Here is an 18,027-nt window from a genome sequence, read left to right as displayed (position 1 = left end):
CAAAGAGAAAGTCCAAATAACTAGAGCTTTAAAACCTTTTTAATCTTGTAAGTTTAAGGTCTGTTGTGACCTCTTATATAGTTGTATATTTTTAAATAAATGTTATAACGTACAATCTTAAAATGGAAATGAGTGTAAATATGGCACATATATATATATCTGCTCACTCACCAAACACTGGGTCTCAAAACACTGGGTCTGCCACTTTATGTAAATACCAGATTCTTTTCACTGTCATCAATAAGATTATACTATTTTTCTGTTTTAGTTGTTTAGTTTAGTTTGGTTTAGTTTAGTTTAGTTGTTTAGTTTTTTAGAAGAGGGGAATTAATTATAATTAGCTGAGAAATGTAATAGGAACTGGTAAATGTTCAAAAGATACTGTAGGTTTTGGGTCAGGTGGTGGTTGTCTTGACGACAGCAGAAAAAGTGGCTGAACCTTCAGCAGTGCATTGAAACTGCCTCTCTTAAAAAGAAACATTTCAATCAGGCAAACTTCCCTGATAACTTAAAAGATAAGGATTTTACCAAAAGATAATAAATTTCACCTTCATTTGATTTAGATGGACATTGTGGTTATCTCATACCAGTTGAGCTTTTTTTTTTTTTTTCATTTTCTGCTTTCTGCCCCTCTTTTACTAAAGCTTACTTATATTGCAGCTTTGGATTTATTTCAGTGGTACTGCCCAAAACCGTAGGATTGAAATGGCTCCTCCCTCCAAACCCCAAGTCCCCAAGCCTTTCTGAACATGCCTTTCTCCAAGGCCCTGACCACGCCTTCTGCTGTTGTGCCCTCTCACGTCTTCTTCAAGTCAGGCACTTCCCTAGTCCACAAGAGTGGTTCCCATCCCCGTCTCTGCAGAGTACTAGGATGTCTCCAGTCTTGTCAGGAAGTGTCCATCAGATATCTTCTAAAATAATTATTGTAATTCACTTTTTTAAAAAACATATATAGCGCTCTTTGGGGGCTGGTGGGGGGAGGGCAAGGGGCAGGGGAATGACAAAAGGCAAAAACCCTACTAAAGCTTCAAAAGGTTGAAGAGGAGTCAGTTGATAGGCAAATCAGACATTTTGTTTAAAACCATTTGGCCCCAGCCAGAAGCTGGAGCACGAGGGGCATTTTGTACCAGGATGATACAGTATGGGGTCTGGTCTTCTAACAACAAAGTAGTTGGCAATTCTTGGGAGACTGTCATCCTTCTAGCTCCATTCAGCCCTCCAGGTGGCACTTCGCACCAGGAGCCCAGCTCTCTTCCCCTGGGAAACAACTGAGAATGCCTCTCTCCCTCCCCCCACCCTCCCATCCCGTTCTCAGGTGGATCAACCATAGGGCACACAGCTGTGAATGAAAAAGGTCCAAAACTGCATCTCTGCCTAAAAGCCTAACATTAATTACCTATGCAGCAGAATAAGCCTAAATGGGGGACATGTTGCTTAGCTTCTCAGCTGTCTCATGCAACCCTGTAATTACAGAGATAGTAGTGTGATTTATTTTTGCAGACATTGCTGCCTCAAAAAAGGGGAAAACATTTTTAGATGCCCCCATTTTGCAGTTAAATATGATTTGAAAGATGGCATCTTTAGAAGATGTTGCAGTTTCATTATAAAGAGCAATTACAGCCCCCAGAACTTATGGTTAATTCTGCTGCATTTTCTCTATGAATGCATTTATTTGTTAGGATTAGTTACTGTCAGTTTTTTAAAGTTATGCAACAACTTACAGCCAGGAAACCTAGCCAGTAATACTTCCACAATTTGTTTTTAAAACATTACTCATATGTATATTCCATTTCATAAATCATTGAATTTTTTTTGTATTTTAGTATTTAGGTTCTATGCTGATAAAAGAGCTTAGGGGGACAGAATCAACCCAAGATGCTTGTGCAAAAATGCGGGTAAGTCTGCCAAACTACTTTATTTCTAGTAGCTGAAATACTAAATACTGGGTATGGATACAAATTGCCACCTTTCAAATTACTATTTTCTCCATCTGTTGGTCTGCTGAATCACATTGGTATTACATAAAAAGGTGCTCTCGCTTTCTGCATGTTTATACTTGAACTTATCTCACTATAGTTTGAGTTAATGTCTATTTGCTATGTTTGTACTATATTTGTTCTTAATTATTTTTAAAGATTTAAAATTAATTGTATCATTTTCGAGATTAGAAAAATGATCTTTATTACAACAAAAGGTTTTAAGCACGCACTCAATAGTCTGAGAATATTTACTGAAAACATCACCAATTGACTAAAATTATCAAAAGCAGAAGTATTAAGAGCATAGTATATAAAGCTAATATTCTTTATGCAATTTCTTATTCAGTTTTTTTAAAACTTTTTTTAAATTCAACTTTGAGTGGAATGAACTATTTAAGTGCAAATGTTAAAATGACAATTCCAGGCCGGGCACAGTGGCTCACGTCTATAATCCCAGCACTTTGGGAGGTCAAGGTGGGTGGATCACCTGAGGTCAGGAGTTGAAGACCAGCCTGGCCAACATGGCAAAACCCCTCTTACTAAAAATACAAAAATTAGCCAGGCATGGTGGCATGCACCTGTAATCCCAGCTACTTGGGAGGCTGAGGCAGGAGAATCGCTTGAACCTGAAGGCAGAGCTTGCAGTGAGCTGAGATCTCACCATTGTACTCCAGCCTGGGTGACACAAGTGGAACTCTGTCTCAAAAAAAAAAAAAAATGGCAATTCCAAATATCTGTGATTAGTGGCTGCTTGATTCCTAGGAGTCTGTTTTAGCCAAAGCAACTCTAACTCGTATTGCAGACCCACCTTTTCCTTTTGTGTGTCCCTTGTTCTTGCTTCCTCCATAACAGGTGTATAGAGGCTATGCTGGTATCTGAGTAACTGCACAAATTGAGAATATCAGACTTGTTCAATATAGCATCTAACTAAAGTCAAATTTAAGGTCATTAGTAAGTGGAATCCTAACTTTTATTTATGGCCAATATACCTTGTTGTTTATTTTATATGAGCAGCTTTTGGTGGAAAATAATTTAAGAGCATATAATTACACTGAAACAGCTATGAAGGTAAACATGAAATATCCATTGTTTATGGAAAGCTAAATATGTGTGAATCTTCATGAAATTGAGACTTCAATATGTAATCACTAATATTTTGATCAATTCAACAGCAAAAAAGACTGAAATAGTTATCCTTCTATTTAATGCAGAGTTAGACAGTACTTAAATTGTCAGTACCAGTGAATATTTAACTTAGGTACTGAGTTTAGATAAAAAAACAAGCTTCTGTATATATCAGAAACTCTAAGTTTTAGTTCTGTGGCTGCTTATTTGCCTTAGGAGTCACCTGTTATTCATAAAAATAATATGATAGCTGCTAACATTTACTGAGTCTTTAGAGTGTCCCCTAGTACAATTATTGTCCCCATTTTACAGATGAAGAAATGGAGGCTTACAGAGGTTGAATAACTTGCTCAAGGTCACACAGGGAATAACTTGCCAATCTGAGACTGGAACTCAGGTCTGTCTGACTCCAGAGCCCAGGCTTTTAACCACTACATTCTCCTGCTTCCCTGATCCTCTGTTTTCTTACATATAAAATGAGAACATTAGACTAGATACACTTTAGAGTTCTCCCTGGTTTTATAATTCTGGAAATCTTGTATTCTAAATATTTATCTGGCCTAATTTGTGTCACCAATGAACAATAAGAAAAAGGGAAAGTTTTCATTCATCAAGGCTCATAATAATTTTAGAAATATTCATGAACATGTCTAATAAATTAATTTGGCATCTCTGATTTAATACTCTTAACTAAATTACCTGAGACCAGCTACTCCGGTGTGGTAATCAGCATCAGTATTGCCTAGTGCATGCAGCATCATTTAAAATATACCAGATGTATGATTTGAATCTCAGTCAATTTCATGAAATTGAGTGGATCTGAAATTACATCCTGATAGCAATAGAAAAGCCATTTTAGTAGTCTAAGTAGAGAATAATTTAGTTAAATACTTGTCTGTTGCTTAAAATGAAACTTAGAAAAAAACATATATTTAGAAGCCATTCTTCTGTTTTGGGGGGCATTTTTCTGGTTTGCTGCTCTTGGTGCTTATGTAGTTTACATGAAAATAGAAACTTCATTACTTCTCGGACTATCATAAACCCTTATTTCCAATCTTGATTAAGTAAGTCTCAGTTCTTGATAAAGTAGCTAAGGTTGCATTCACTACATTTCACCAGAGTCTTTCAAAACCAGAAGCATAGGGTTGATCTGCTATCTGGAACTATTCTATTGTGAATTAGAACTTTCACCAACTATAAATGATGTAGATCTCAACTTGCAGCTAATTTTCAGTTTGAACCCCAAGCTGCTGTTTTCTCTGTTCTCAGCATGGTGGCATTTCAGCCAAAAGTCCCAGTTCAATCAAAACTCCCCATGAAAAATACTTTAGGACACAGACGATCTAAAAAGTTGATTCATGGTAATATTATTAGGCCAAAGTATTGTAGATTAAGAGTTACCTGTTTATTCTTTTAATTGAAAAAAAGATGTTTTCTGTTCGAAGTATGCATTTTAGCCAAAATGAAAATGTCTCTCCCAGTAATAAGTAAATCACTGTGGTTCCCAATTCTGATAAATGTTTCCTTAAATGTACTTTGTTAACAAAGATGACTAAAATCCACCGAGTTCACAATCCAGTGGAGGAAACCAACATGTGAACATTTAATTACCCCAAAGTGGTAGAAGTATTACCATAGAGGCACTTTCAAGTTGCCATCAGCCTAAGGGATCATAATAGACGATCTTAAAAATGACATATACTCATGCCCTCCTAAAATCAGTTTATTAGGGCTAATAACAGGTAACAGTTGAGAGCTGTACACCCTGCCCTGCACAACTGAATTATGTGCATTAGTTCACTCAGTCCACGCAGTAGGTATTGCCATTGCTCCCACTTTACATATGGGAAAACAAAGTCCAAGAGAAGTTAAGTCACTTGCTCAAGGTCACACAGACAGCAAGTGGCAGAGCCAGGATTTGAAACCAGGCAGTCCACTCCACTACCCACACTGTGAATCCAGAGACTGGACTGCCTCTCCAATGTGCCAGGAACATTCATTGTCCTGGGTTTTGTTTTTTGTTTTGTTTTGTTTTGTTTTTTCACTTTTTTAAATGGTTTATTTTATGTGCAAATAATAAACAGATGTTGTACCCAGAAATTCTACTTTCCAAAAACAGGAGCTTTTTAAAAGAAAACCACATAATAACTTTTAAAAGGCACTGGGATTCCTCTGCTTCTAGATCATTGCTAGGCTAGAAAAATAAAGTTTGTTCTACCAGGAATCACAAGTTAGAACTGAGTATTCTCCAGAGTGGAAATTCTAGAGTGTAGTGTGATTTCAGGCAAAGATTATTCAGTTCTCATCCTCGACATCCACAACTACCTATCACAAGGGTTAAACCAGCTCAAAACAGTCCAGCATAATTAGGCTTCATCAAACAATGTCATTATGCTCTTCTAAGATGCAAATGAAGCAAAACAGGAAATTCTAAAATCGAAATAATATTTGACACTGTCATACAAATTGTTAGTTCCTTGTTGTATCCTCCCTTCTATAACATTAATAAAGGGAATATTTTACTGCAAAGAATATTTTATTTTATACATCACTAGCCATGAATTTTTGCCATTAGTTATTATACAAATGCTGCCTAGTGCCATTAGATGGCAATGTAGGAAAAATATATTTTAATCACTTTTCATTTAAGTGGCCTTATGTAAAAAATAAACTAATAATTTAGCAGTTTCAAGTCTCCAAAGGGCATTTTCAAGTGTTCATAAAAGAAATGGTTACAGAGATTTTTAAGAAGCATCTTCCATGTCCACATCCTCTTGTAGCTGCTGTGCCATTTTCTCTTCCAACTGCTTCCCTTTGCCTGCAAGAGGGGCTCGGATAAGATGGATGTTTCGCTTGACTTCTTTGATATCCTGAACTTTCTGTAGCTCTTTATTTTTCTTCAATCTGTTCATTAAGCTTCGTGTTTCTGTTTGATCTCTTCAATTCTCTTCATTGCATCAGTAGTTTTATTCCATAGCTCTCACTGGTATTTGATAGGTTCATTTCTACGGTTTTCAAATTCAAATGAATTATCCACTGTAAGCTCTTTACCAGCTGCTTTCCAGAATGCTTTGGTCCACCTAACTTTGTGAGGATCGCACTTCTTTTTAAAGTTTTTAATGACATTTAGATTTACAAAATCTGAACACCTTGCAATCATTGCGGATGAACATCATGCCGCGGCCAGGGTGGTTGGGCCCCAAACAGAAATAACACTTCTTGATACACATGTTGAACCCCCATGGGTCCCCATCAACCAAACGCCAAGCTTGCCAAGCTTGAGAGGAAGTCTTTTTTTTTTTTTTTTTTTTTTTTGAGACAGAGTTTCGCTCTTGTCACCCAGGCTGGAGTGCAATGGTGCAATCTTGGCTCACTGCAACCTCCGCCTCCTGGGTTCAAGTGATTCTCCTGCCTCAGCCTCCCCAGTAGCTGGGATTACAGGCACCTGCCACCATGCCCGGCTAACTTTTGTATTTTTAGTAGAGACGGGGTTTCACCATGTTGGCCAGGCTGGTCTCGAACTCCTGGCCTCAAGTAATCAACCCGCCTTGGCCTCCCAAAGTGCTGGGATTACAGGCGTGAACCACCGCGCCTGGCCAAGAATTACCACTTTTAAATAATGTGTCCACAGGACTGGATTTTACAAAGCCATAAGTATATTGCTTTGACTTTTCAGTGGGTTTGTTGTTGTTGTTATGTTGGTTATGAATAACTCTCACTTCAAAGATTCCAAGACATACAGTTTTTGGTGAAGTGAAGGATTTGCTCTGGCCAGATGAGGTTCTACTCTTCAATTTTGCCTCCCTAGGCTTACCCATACTCCATCCCGAACCCTGAATTTTGCCCTGGGGCTTAATTTTCACTAATATACAGTAATGCATCACTTCCCTAATTAAATATACAATTAGGAAACATCTGTTACTGTAAGAGGTAAGCCATTATATTCAATTTAATACTCTCTGCAGTCTTACATTCTCTAATCCCATAGTTGATGGTTAGTATCATTCACAGGTGTTTGTTCTCAAGGAAATTTCTCTTAAAAAGTAATAAAAATAGGATTATTTGTTGTTTTGGTATTGCAATGTTTGGGTCCCTTATAAATTCTGGATATTAATCCTTGTCAGATGTATAGCTTGCAGATATTTTCTCCCATTCTCTAAGATGTCTCCTTTGCTGTTGTTTCCTTTGCTGTGCAGAAGGCTTTTAGTTTGATGTAATCCCATGTGTCTATTTTTGCTTTTGTTGCCTGTGCTTTTGGAGTCATATCCAAAAAATTCTTTCCCAGTCCAATGTCATGACATGTTTCTCCAGCGTTTTCTTCTAGTGGTTTCAGGTCTTATATTTAAGTCTTTAATCCATTTTGAGTTGACAAATAATCAACTTTAAAATGGGAAATGACCAGAATAGACATTTATCAAAAGAAGACTTACAAATGGCCAAAAAGTATATGAAAAAATGCTCAATGTCATCAATCAGTAGGGAAATGCAAAGCAAACCCAAAGTGAATCATTAGGGAAATGCAAAGCAAAAACCACATCTTACTCCATTTATAATGGCTATTATCAAAAAGACAAAAGATAACAAATGTTGGTGAGAATGTGGAGAAAAGAGAACCCTTGTACATTGTTGGTGGGAATATAAATTAGTAGAGCCATGATGGAAACAGTATGGTGGCTTCTCAAAAAATTAGAAAGAGAACTACTATATTATCCAGCAATCCCACTATTGGGTATATATCCAAAGGAAATGAAATCAGTATGTTGATATCTGCACCTCCATGTTTACTCTAGCACTATTCACAATGGCCAAGATGTGGATCCAAGCTAAGTGTTTATTTAAAATTGTGTCCATCAACAGATGAATGCGTAAAGAAAATGTGGTATATATACACAATAAAATACTATTCAGGGAAAGAAAAAGAATGAAATTCTGTTATTTGTGACAACATAGATGAGCCTGGAAGACATTATGTTAAGTGAAATAGGCCAGACACAGAAAGACAAATACCACATGATTTCACTCATACATGGAATCTAAAAAGTTGATCTCATACAAGTAGAGAATAGAACAGTGGTTATCAAAGGCAGGAAAGGGTAGATGAGGAGGAGGGGAATAGGGAGACGTTGCTCAATGGTAACAAACTTACAATTAGATAGGAAAAATAAGTTCTGGTGCCCAATTGCACAGTAGGGTGACTGTAGCTAACAATGCTGTACTGTATACTTGAAAATAGCTAGAAGAGGATTTTGAATTTCTGAAAACAAAGAAATCATAACTGTTTAAGGTTCCAGGTATGATAATTACCCCTATTTGTCATTACACAATGTATACATATATTGAAACATCACATTGTGCCCCATGAATATGTACAGTTATTATGTGTCAATTAATATTTTAAAAAAATAATCCTCCCCAAAAAAGAAATATCTGTTTTCAACTAAGATGAGGTAGAAATCTGCCTTCCTGATATAAGAAAGGAAATATTTTAAGATTATTTTTAAGTCAGAAATAAGCAAATCTAGTGTATTTAGGTCTTGGAACTTTTATTTCCCAAAGGATTTGGATAGTTTCTCCATAGTTCTCATTGAATCTGTTCCTCTTAATTTGTATGATTTTTAAACTTTCAATCCAGAAGCACTTCTAAAGCATGAATTTTCAAATATACAAATTTCCAAATAATAATCCGTGCCCTAGTTGAAGTATTAAGACTTTTCTCTTTTTTATGTGTTTTAGGAAACAATAGAGGGAATGGGTTGGAAAACTTTTTAAAAGTTAGATCTTAAAATTAGATGGAAATACTAAATGTAAAAGCCTCTTTCCTCTTAGAAGAGACTCAAACTAAAATCATGTTTTGTTCCTCTGTCCTCATACAAATTCCTTCTGTGACAAGTTGTCATTTTCAGATATAACTTCAAGAATTAGTTCTTAGGAATCAGACCGGGAAAAAAAACTTTTAAACAACTATTTTTTTAAAAGTCTCTGTTGAGCTGGGCACAGTAACATGCACTTGTACTCCCAGCTGCTTGGGAAGCTGAGTCAGAAGGATCACTTCAACCCAGGAATTTGAGACTGTAGTGTACTATGATCACACCTGTGAACAGCCACTGCATTCTAGCCGGGGCAACATAGCCAGATCCCATCTTTAAAAAAAAATTCTCTGTTGCCCAATTTCATGGAAGCATCAATGATTTTCTTTCATTCTCTCCCAAATACTGCGTGAGTCATAGTGAATACAGCTTCTAAGCCCATAAATGTGTGTTGTGTGTCTATTGAATCGCAATGCCCACAAAGAAACAGCCACATAGGTTACTCCTTATTGCTGATCCTTGCTCACATGTGCCTTTCCCATTGTGAATGTTTTCTTTTTTTTTTTGACTGTCTCCCAGGCTGGAGTGCAGTGACCCAATCTTGGCTCACTGCAACCTCTGCCTCCCGGGTTCAAGCAATTCTCCTGCCTCAGCCTCCTGAGTAGCTGGGACTACAGGCGTCCGCCACCACGTCCGGCTAATTTTTGTATTTTTAGTAGAGACAGGGTTTCACCATATTGACCAGGCTGGTCTCGAACTCCTGACCTTGTGATCTGCCCACCTCGGCCTCCCAAAGTGCTGGGATTACAGGCGTGAGCCACCACGCCCAGCCTCCCATTGTGAATGTTTTCTTACGGGCCTACTCTAGAAGGCTAAAGAGCACCAACCATCTTATTCCATATTGTCTTCAAACCCCAGTTCTCTTTGTTATTTTTTATAGCCCTTGTTGCTAGCTTTTCTCCCATATAACACCCTTACTACTTCACATCACTGAAAGATTTCCTGGGCTGCTTCTGTCTTTAATTCCCACTTGTCTCAAGCTCTTTCTAAACATGTTGATTGATTGAGTCTCTTCTCATTGGCCCAGGTATATTGATCCACTGAAAGTTCATTGTTGCAACCACCATTTCCCTGCCATCATAACAAGTAGCCTGGAGAGTGTTCAGTTATGCACACAGATTTCAATTTTGTTTCTGCTCTCTTTTGCCAGTGCTTTGCTTTGGAGAGGGACTTTCTAAGTGAAAGCATCTATCCTCAGAATAACAATAACAGCTGGCCGAGCAAGGTGGCTCACACCTGTAATCCCAGCACTTTAGGAGACTGAGGCAAGAGGATCTCTTGGGGCCAGGAGTTTGAGACCAGCTTGTTCAACACAATAAGACCCCCATCTCTACCAAAAAAAATACTGTTTTTAAACAGTAATAGCTAAAATCTGTTGATGTTCACTACATGCTAGGCACTGAATTATCCTGTACAATCCTCACAACTCTAAAATGTAGACGCTATATTAACATACCCGTTTACAGATGAAGTAACTAAGACACAGGGAGGTTGAGTACCTAACCACGCCGCAAGGAAGGAATGGAACTAAGCCAGGAATCCAAACATACCCTGTGCTCTCATTTGCTGACAACTACCCCTTTCTTCTCAGAGGAAGGAGCTCCTCAGTGGGTCCCTTCATAAGCTCAAGATGGCTACACACACCCCCAAAAAACACAGAAGTTGCACTTATAAGTGATAGATTCAAACAGTGTGTTTTTTCACACATTTGCAATTGGCATTTTTAATTAAAATCATACATTTCTAAAATTTTATTACAAAAGCAATACACGTTCATTACTGTTCACTTCTAAAATAGAAAAACAGGAAGGAGAAATAAAAACAACTGTGATTTTACCACCTAAAAGTGGTCAATTCCTCCCTATTAACATCTTATGCTTGTGTAATCCTCCAGACCAATTATTTATGCATTTGTAGGTACTATTTTTCTAGTAAGAAGTGGAAATATTGCATATCCACTGTTTTACCGTGTATTTTAAACACAATAATATATTTTGAAATATTTTTATTCCTATACATATTCATCCCCAATATCATTTGTGGTGGTTGGTTACAATATTCCAATCCATAGTTGAACCAAATTTATTTAACCAGTTCTCCTTGTTGGTCATTCGGTCATTTCCAATTCTTTTCAAATGATAGCCAGTACTATGGGTAACACCCTTTACCTAAATCTTTTGCAGTTGGTTTGATTATTTCCTTAGAAAGAGCCACTAGATATAGAATGGCTGGATCAAAGGGTATACACACTGTGAAACTTTGGATAACTATTCCCAAATTGCCTTCTAGAAAACTTCTTCCAGATTACACTCCCAGAGGCAGTACACAAGCCCATGTTCATGTTTGCCTGTCACATCTCTCAAGAGCATGTGCTTAATTTGAGGGAGAATGGGGAACTTTAATAAAAAAAAAACAACTGTACATCTTCATCTTCAGCAAGACCCCTGATCTTATTAACTCTATCGTTGTTTTTTCAGGTTTTTTGTTTTTGTTTTTGTTTTGAGTCTCTCTGTCGCCCAGGCTGGAGTGTGGTGGTGCAATCTTGGCTCACTACAATCACTGCCTTCCAGGTTCAAGCAATTCTCCTGCCTCAGCCTCCCGAGTAGCTGGGATTACAGGCGCCCGCCACCACGTCCAGCTAATTTTTAAATTTTTAGTAGAGACGGGGTTTCACCATGTTGGCCAGGCTAATCTTGAACTCCTGATCTTCAGTGATCTGCCCGTCTCGGCCTCTCAGAGTGCTGAGATTATAGGCATGAGCCACTACACCCGGCCAACATCTATTCTGGGTGCAACTCTTGAATCTGTCATTATGAACTGAACTCTTTGTTTTATGTGAAGAATGTTTTATCCATTCACAGTCCCTGAGAAACCATGAAGAATTAAATAATTCTTGTTAATTGCTCTCAAGACCAAGAGCTGTAGCTAAATGCTAACTAAGGATTTTTGGAAATCACTTGTCAAGTGGAGAACAGTGTGTTTTGATAAACTAGATTCTTTCTGAATTAATGTAGGATGCAGTACAGCGAGTTTACATGCACAGCAGCAGAGAACAGTTCTGACAGTAACTTTCAATCAAACTGATCGACCGCATTTTTAGAGCAGTAGTTCTCAAAGTATGGTCTCAGACATGCAGCATCAGCAGCATATAGAAACGGAGGGCACCGCTTTGTGCTGTGCCAGACTTGTGCTCCAGAGCATGTGAGTTACACAGGCAGTACAATGGCCATGTCATATGCAGGAGGTGTGGTTTCAATGGCTGCTTGCCCACTGTCTGTTCTTGTCACCTGGTCTTAGGTTCTGTATTCCCTCAGCCTTTGCGCCAGACCTCCTATGACCAGAAAAGTCCTTGCGAGGTCATTTAGCCTCATTAATGACAGATGAGAACCCAAACTATTTTTAAAGATGTCTAGAGGGGGAAACTTCCCAGCTGCCCTTAGGAATCCTTCTACCCTGTCAAGAAGGCTTTTCTTCTTAATGCTTGCAATTTGAGCCAGTTTGCTTTGCAGAAACGAAGACCTAAGCCTTGCCTCCTTGAGACTGAAAACTCTCATGATCTTTTCTTTTTTTTTTTTTTGTCTGTTTTCTTCTCTTTTCTAGAGATGGGGGGTTTCACCATGTTGGTCCAGCTGGTCTTGAACTCCTGACCTCAGGTGATCCACCCACCTCGGCCTCCCAAAGTGCTGGGATTACAGGCGTGAGCCACCGCACCCAGCCAAAATCTTTGAAGTTTTCTCCACCCCATAGGAATGTCTTGGTAACCCTCTAATCACATTTGTGGTCCTCCTGCAAGCTTTGCAAGGCCTCTTTGCTGGCTCTGGGTACCAGAGCTCTCTGAAAGTTTGCTGAGCTCTCAGCGTGTTGAGAGGCTGGCACTGTGCTTCCTTTTTTTTTTTTTTTGGAGATGGAGTCTTGCTCCGTCACCCAGAGTCTCGCTCTGTCACCCAGGCTGGAGTGTAGTGGTGCCATCTCAGCTCACTGCAACCTCTACCTCCTGGGTTCAAGCAATTCTCCTGCCTCAGCCTCCTGAGTAGCTGGGACTACAGGTTCCCACCACCATGCCCGGCTAATTATTTGTATTTTAGTATAGATGGGGTTTCACTGTGTTGCCCAGGCTGGTCTCGAACTCCTGAGCTCAGGCAATCCGCCCACCTCAGCCTCCCTACGTGCTGGGATTACAGGCGAGAACCACCACGCCCAGCCTGTGGTTCCTTATAACGCTGGCTACGTGCTTGTTACGATACATTAATTCACTGGCCTGTTCCTTTAACAGTCATGGAGTTCAGCAACCATTAGATCGAATCCTATGAAACTGCTGGTACTTAGCCATTCTTGACTTGAAAAATGGCTACTTCATAGGGCTCAATGTAAGACCATGTGCTAGTCATTATGGTGAAGACAAATCAAGAAAGGTGTGGGCAGTCCTCAAGGAGCTCCCTATAGGGAAGCAAGCAGACCACGCTGAGACCCAGGGCAGTGCACGGGAAAAGTGGCAGAGAGGGGAACAAGAGAAAAGCCATCCTGTCAGCCTGGGAGACCGCGGAAGCCTTTCCCCAGAAAGTGGCCTTTAAGCTCAGTTTCAAATGGTGAGAGTTCATTTCAAATTGCTGATTGGTGTTCTGCTTTTTATCTCTTGTAATCCCACAACCTAGCTAGTTTCACTGCCTACAAAATCACCACAATAATGCTTATTTTGTGTATGTTTTTTAATCATTTGAAAGTCACTTAGGGCTACCAAACATAATTGCTTGATCCTATTTTAATTTACTTGCTGAAATGGAATATAATAATTAAGCTTTGAATCTAACTAAGGAAGATATTATATGCCAAAATTAATAGTTATGACTCAGGACTGAATATCTAACTAGAAAGCATTCTCAGGATAGCCATGTGTAGGTTAAAAATATACTGTAAGTTGGATGGCAACAGACCATCCGGAAATCCCTTCCCCAGCCTGTGCTTCAGATACACTGGGAGCAATCGGGGCATTGTAAGAATGAAGGGTTGGTGGCGTCCTCCCCACATTAGCCTCACTGTTTTCCCTGTCTGTGCTGATGGTGGGGCACTAATGATTCTTACTCGGAACATTAACACCACTCCAGACTCAAAGAGCATTACAGCTCACAACTGAAGTGCTCCCCATCATAAACCCCTCTGCTTTCATTCGTGCTCGGAAAAGTCTTGCTCTGAGATTAGAGTTCGTGCACTCTGGAAAGGGTATCTCCATACTATTGATTCTGCATTCAAAATGGAAAACCTACTTATTTTCAGAACATGCTTTAAGGCAGTAATAAAAGCACCAATGATAATTTCTGACCTGATACCAAGCCGTTCATAATTTAAAATTAAAAAGGAGAAGAAGAAAGATGGTTATTTCTTTCTCTTGGTGATTTCAAAATCTCTTCTTTTTAAAAATGCTCTAAAAGCATTCAGTGACTTACTAAGAACAATATTTCAGGTGGCCACCTCCAGATATGAAATTCTGATTCCTGTTTCTGTTTAATGGTTATAGACAATATAAACTCAAGTGCTTAAAGAGAAGACTGCCTTTGAATTTAGGATTCAAATGTTGCATTGTATTTTAGATTTCAGAAACGTAACATCTCTATATAACTAAATATCATTTCTCTTGGAAAAATAAAAGTATGATCCTCTTAATTTGGGAAATTGTGAACAAAATACATTTGAATATCACTATAATGCTTTTTGCAGGCGACCAAGATGCTGTAAAAATTAAAATAATTTGGAGCCTTACCCAGGAGTATTTATCTGCTTATGTACTCAGAGGTCTGCATTACAAATTAGCCTCTTCTGTAAAGCTGGCTCTGAAGGGGGGTAAATTTGAGAACATTGGGAAACCTGAAAAATGCCACAAAGAGCATGGCATAGGGAAAAGCAACTAGAAACGAAAGAGAACGATAACAGAAGGTTTGCCTTGAGCATCTTTCACTGGGGAAATGGGCCTGAAGTACAGAGTTCTGTTTATACAAATCAATAAAGCTTGAATTTTTAACAGAAACATATGGGAGTATTAATTATACAGACACCCAGCAGAGCATGCAGATAGATAGGTCATAGAAACCAATGTTGCCTGAGAGCACGTGCTCAGTAACTTGATGTTCAGAGTAGGCGCCTTCGTCCCTGGGAAGGAGAAAAGAATGATGATCATAACACCGAAGAGAAAATGGGGAAGGAGGGACTTTGACTGCCTGTGATTGGACTGAAGCCCCGTGCTCACATTTTGATGCCTGTAAAGCCTTCATGAAATGAAGTGGGCACTTATTAGATTTCTTGCCTCCCAGATTAGACTCCCTGAAGACTCAATAACTTTGATCTTTGCCTTTTTTTTCCTTTTTCTTTTTCTTTTTTTTGAAACGGAGTCTCACTCTGTTGCCCAGGCTGGAGTGCAGTGGCGCGATCTTGGCTCACTAGAATCTCTGCCTCCTGGGTTCAAGTGATTCTACTGCCTCGGCCTCCTGAATAGCTGGGATTACAGCCACCCACCACCATGCCTGGTTAATTTATTTATTTTTAATAGAGACGGGGTTTTGCCTTGTTGGCCAGGCTTGTTTCAAACTCCTGACCTCTGGTGATCTGCTCACCTCAGCCTCCCAAAGTGCTGGGAATACAGGCATGAGCCACCATGCCTAGCCTCTTTGCCTTCTTTCTATGCATTTTCATCTTTTGCTAAAATTATGTATGAAAAGACCTCTTTGGAAACTCTTGTCAAAGTACACCATCAGAAAACCCCTTTAAAAGACGATGGATCCTTATCTTTTGTAGGGTGTATAAATGCCTTCAAGGAGGGGCTCTACCCAGAAGATTTCCCACCCTCCCTTTGAACTCTCTGGCTGGTCAGGATCCATCAGCTTCTTGTCAAATGACTCAGTGGAGAGAGCAGTACAGTTTGGGCTCCAGATTGGAAAGCATGGCCACCCCCAACACTGCCATTCATAGAGGCCTGTGCACAGCCTGCATCACTGACACCATAGTGCTGCCTCCAGTTAGGAGAGCGGAGATTCCTGGGACCCATGGAAGAAAAAGAAATGACTATCCTTCATCTTTTCTTTTTTTTGTTCAACTTGGCTGAGCATCTGATGTGGAATCTTTGTACCATCACAGGAACCACCGCTGATGCCTTCATGTCAGCTCAAGAGCTGTGTCCTGACCTGCCTGTTGTTCCAGCTTTCTGCTTCCTTTAACTGGCATCCATTGCACAGCTCACTGTGTTCTCCTCTCCAGCTGCTGCCACCATTTTCTTGAAGCGACTTTTAATGAAATCAGCAACAATTTTTTCTTGTTGCAAAAGCCAGGGATTCCACCCAGTAAGCCCAATGAAAGTAGCAGCTCCTGTGTGAGCCAGCCACTGTGGTAGGCACACCATTTTAGGCCTTGTTAGTCCTCATGGCATGGGGCATTGCTCCTACCTTCTAAGCCCTCTCCTCTTTGGCTTCTGTGATACTGTGTTGTAGGCATCTTCCAACTTCAATTCCAGTTCCTTCATTAGCTCTAGTTTCTGCCCCACCCCTTGGGATTTCATCTTCCCCTGAAGTGTGTCCTTCCCTCTTTTCTTGTTCACTCCTTAAACCACCTTGTCCACTCCCACCTCCTTGGCCATCCATGTATGTAGGTGGATTTCCAGATCTGATTCTCATTTCCTACTGGATATCTCCACCTGCTTATCAAACTGAGCATGTGCAAAAGCATTTCCATTATGCTTACGCAAAAACACTTTCCCCTCCAGTATTCCTTATCTCAGTGACTTCTTCATCTATGGAATCCTCCCACCCATTCATCTTCCATGGCAGATCAATCAACAGAACCTCTCAGTTCTTCCTCATCGACATTGTGGTGCCTCCTCCTGTTCTCCAATGCCTCTACTTCAACTCAGGTGCTTAGGGTCTCTCCTTTGGATTTGCACAATAACTTCCTGACTCCCTGCATCCAGCCTCTAGCTCTTCCAGTCCCTCCTTCATAAACAACCACCAGAAGAATCTTTCTGCAACACAGGTCTGATTGTGTCACTCTCTAGTGAAAAGCTTCCAATGGACCCTAACTTGGCAGAGTAAGTCACAACCTTCCAAACCTACTCTACCACTCTCATCTCCACCAGTTACCCAAACCCACCACATTCTCATTTCTAGGCCTCTGTGCATGTATTAGTTCTGTTGCTAAAACAGCCTCTTTTGGCCTCTTTGCTACTTGGAAAATGCTTATTCATCAAGAGTCAGCTCAATCACCCCTAGTAGGCCGTCATTGTCTTTTGAATGAATGAATGAAGACTGGCCCCACTCTGTCAAGCAAAATAAGGCTGTTTTTATTCACTATCCTGGAGGCATGTTGTTCATATTGCTCCTGTCACATTTGTCAACATTGTAATTGTAGCTGTTCTTCCTATCAGACCTAGCAGGCATGTTCATGTGTAGCCCCTGGGCTGCCTCTTCCTCTTCTTCTCCCATGGCAGACATCATTTCCAGCCCTCTTTTCTACTGAGCTCAGACACAGCTCAGAATCTTTCTCAACACAGTGCTTTCAGCAGACTGGTGTTTGCACACAGTTTGAGGTCTGTTTGCCATCCCTGAACTAGACTCGAGCTTTTCCAGTGACAAGCACAGTGGGCTGCCTAAAGTAACAACTTGATTGCTGAACAAATAACGAATGGATTTTCATCTGAATATTAGCTATATATTGCTTCGCATTACAGATAGATCTGTCCAGGAGAATGGATTCATGGCAAAAGATAAGTGAGGTGATTTACCGAAATCCACTGTGACGCTTTGCAGAAAATTTTTCACATATGCATTCAGTTATTCCAACTATCGCCTGGGCTGCCCCAGCCCTCCCTCTTTACAGAGTTCAGCCACCGCGTTGCCTTAAAATCAACACATTGCACATGATTTCTTCTAGCCTGCCTTTGATGTGTCTTGCACATTTTTAAGAAGTGGTTGGAAGAAGCATTAAAACGAGTTTCTAACCTTATATTTTATTTTCATAATCTCTCTTTTTGGCAATCACAAAGGAACACTGATGCATCCAGGGAATTTCAAAACTGGTTA

At 39.8% G+C, this 18,027-nt stretch overlaps 1 protein-coding gene and 1 pseudogene across 19 annotated transcripts in view; one reads left to right on the top strand and one right to left on the bottom strand.

Moving 5' to 3' along the window:
* Positions 1-18,027, top strand: part of ANKS1B (ankyrin repeat and sterile alpha motif domain containing 1B) — a 1,251,294-nt gene that overhangs the window by 1,180,466 nt on the left and 52,801 nt on the right. For 16 of the 19 annotated variants that reach the window (XM_034934289.3, XM_034934279.3, XM_034934293.3 and 13 more), the window contains one exon: positions 1,824-1,895. In XM_034934289.3, coding sequence (XP_034790180.1) covers positions 1,824-1,895 — 72 coding nt within the window. Of the gene's footprint in view, positions 1-1,823; positions 1,896-13,244; positions 13,660-18,027 lie in introns of those variants that run through there. The other 3 variants (XM_055096017.2, XM_055096015.2, XM_055096016.2) reach the window with 3 other exon arrangements.
* On the bottom strand, positions 4,791-13,237 carry LOC129393540 (probable ribosome biogenesis protein RLP24; annotated as a pseudogene).

Source organism: Pan paniscus, chromosome 10 (genome assembly GCF_029289425.2).
Source record: "Pan paniscus chromosome 10, NHGRI_mPanPan1-v2.0_pri, whole genome shotgun sequence".
NCBI lineage: Eukaryota > Metazoa > Chordata > Mammalia > Primates > Hominidae > Pan > Pan paniscus.
Note: the sequence above shows the minus strand (reverse complement) of the source record. Positions and strands in the feature narration are given on the sequence as shown.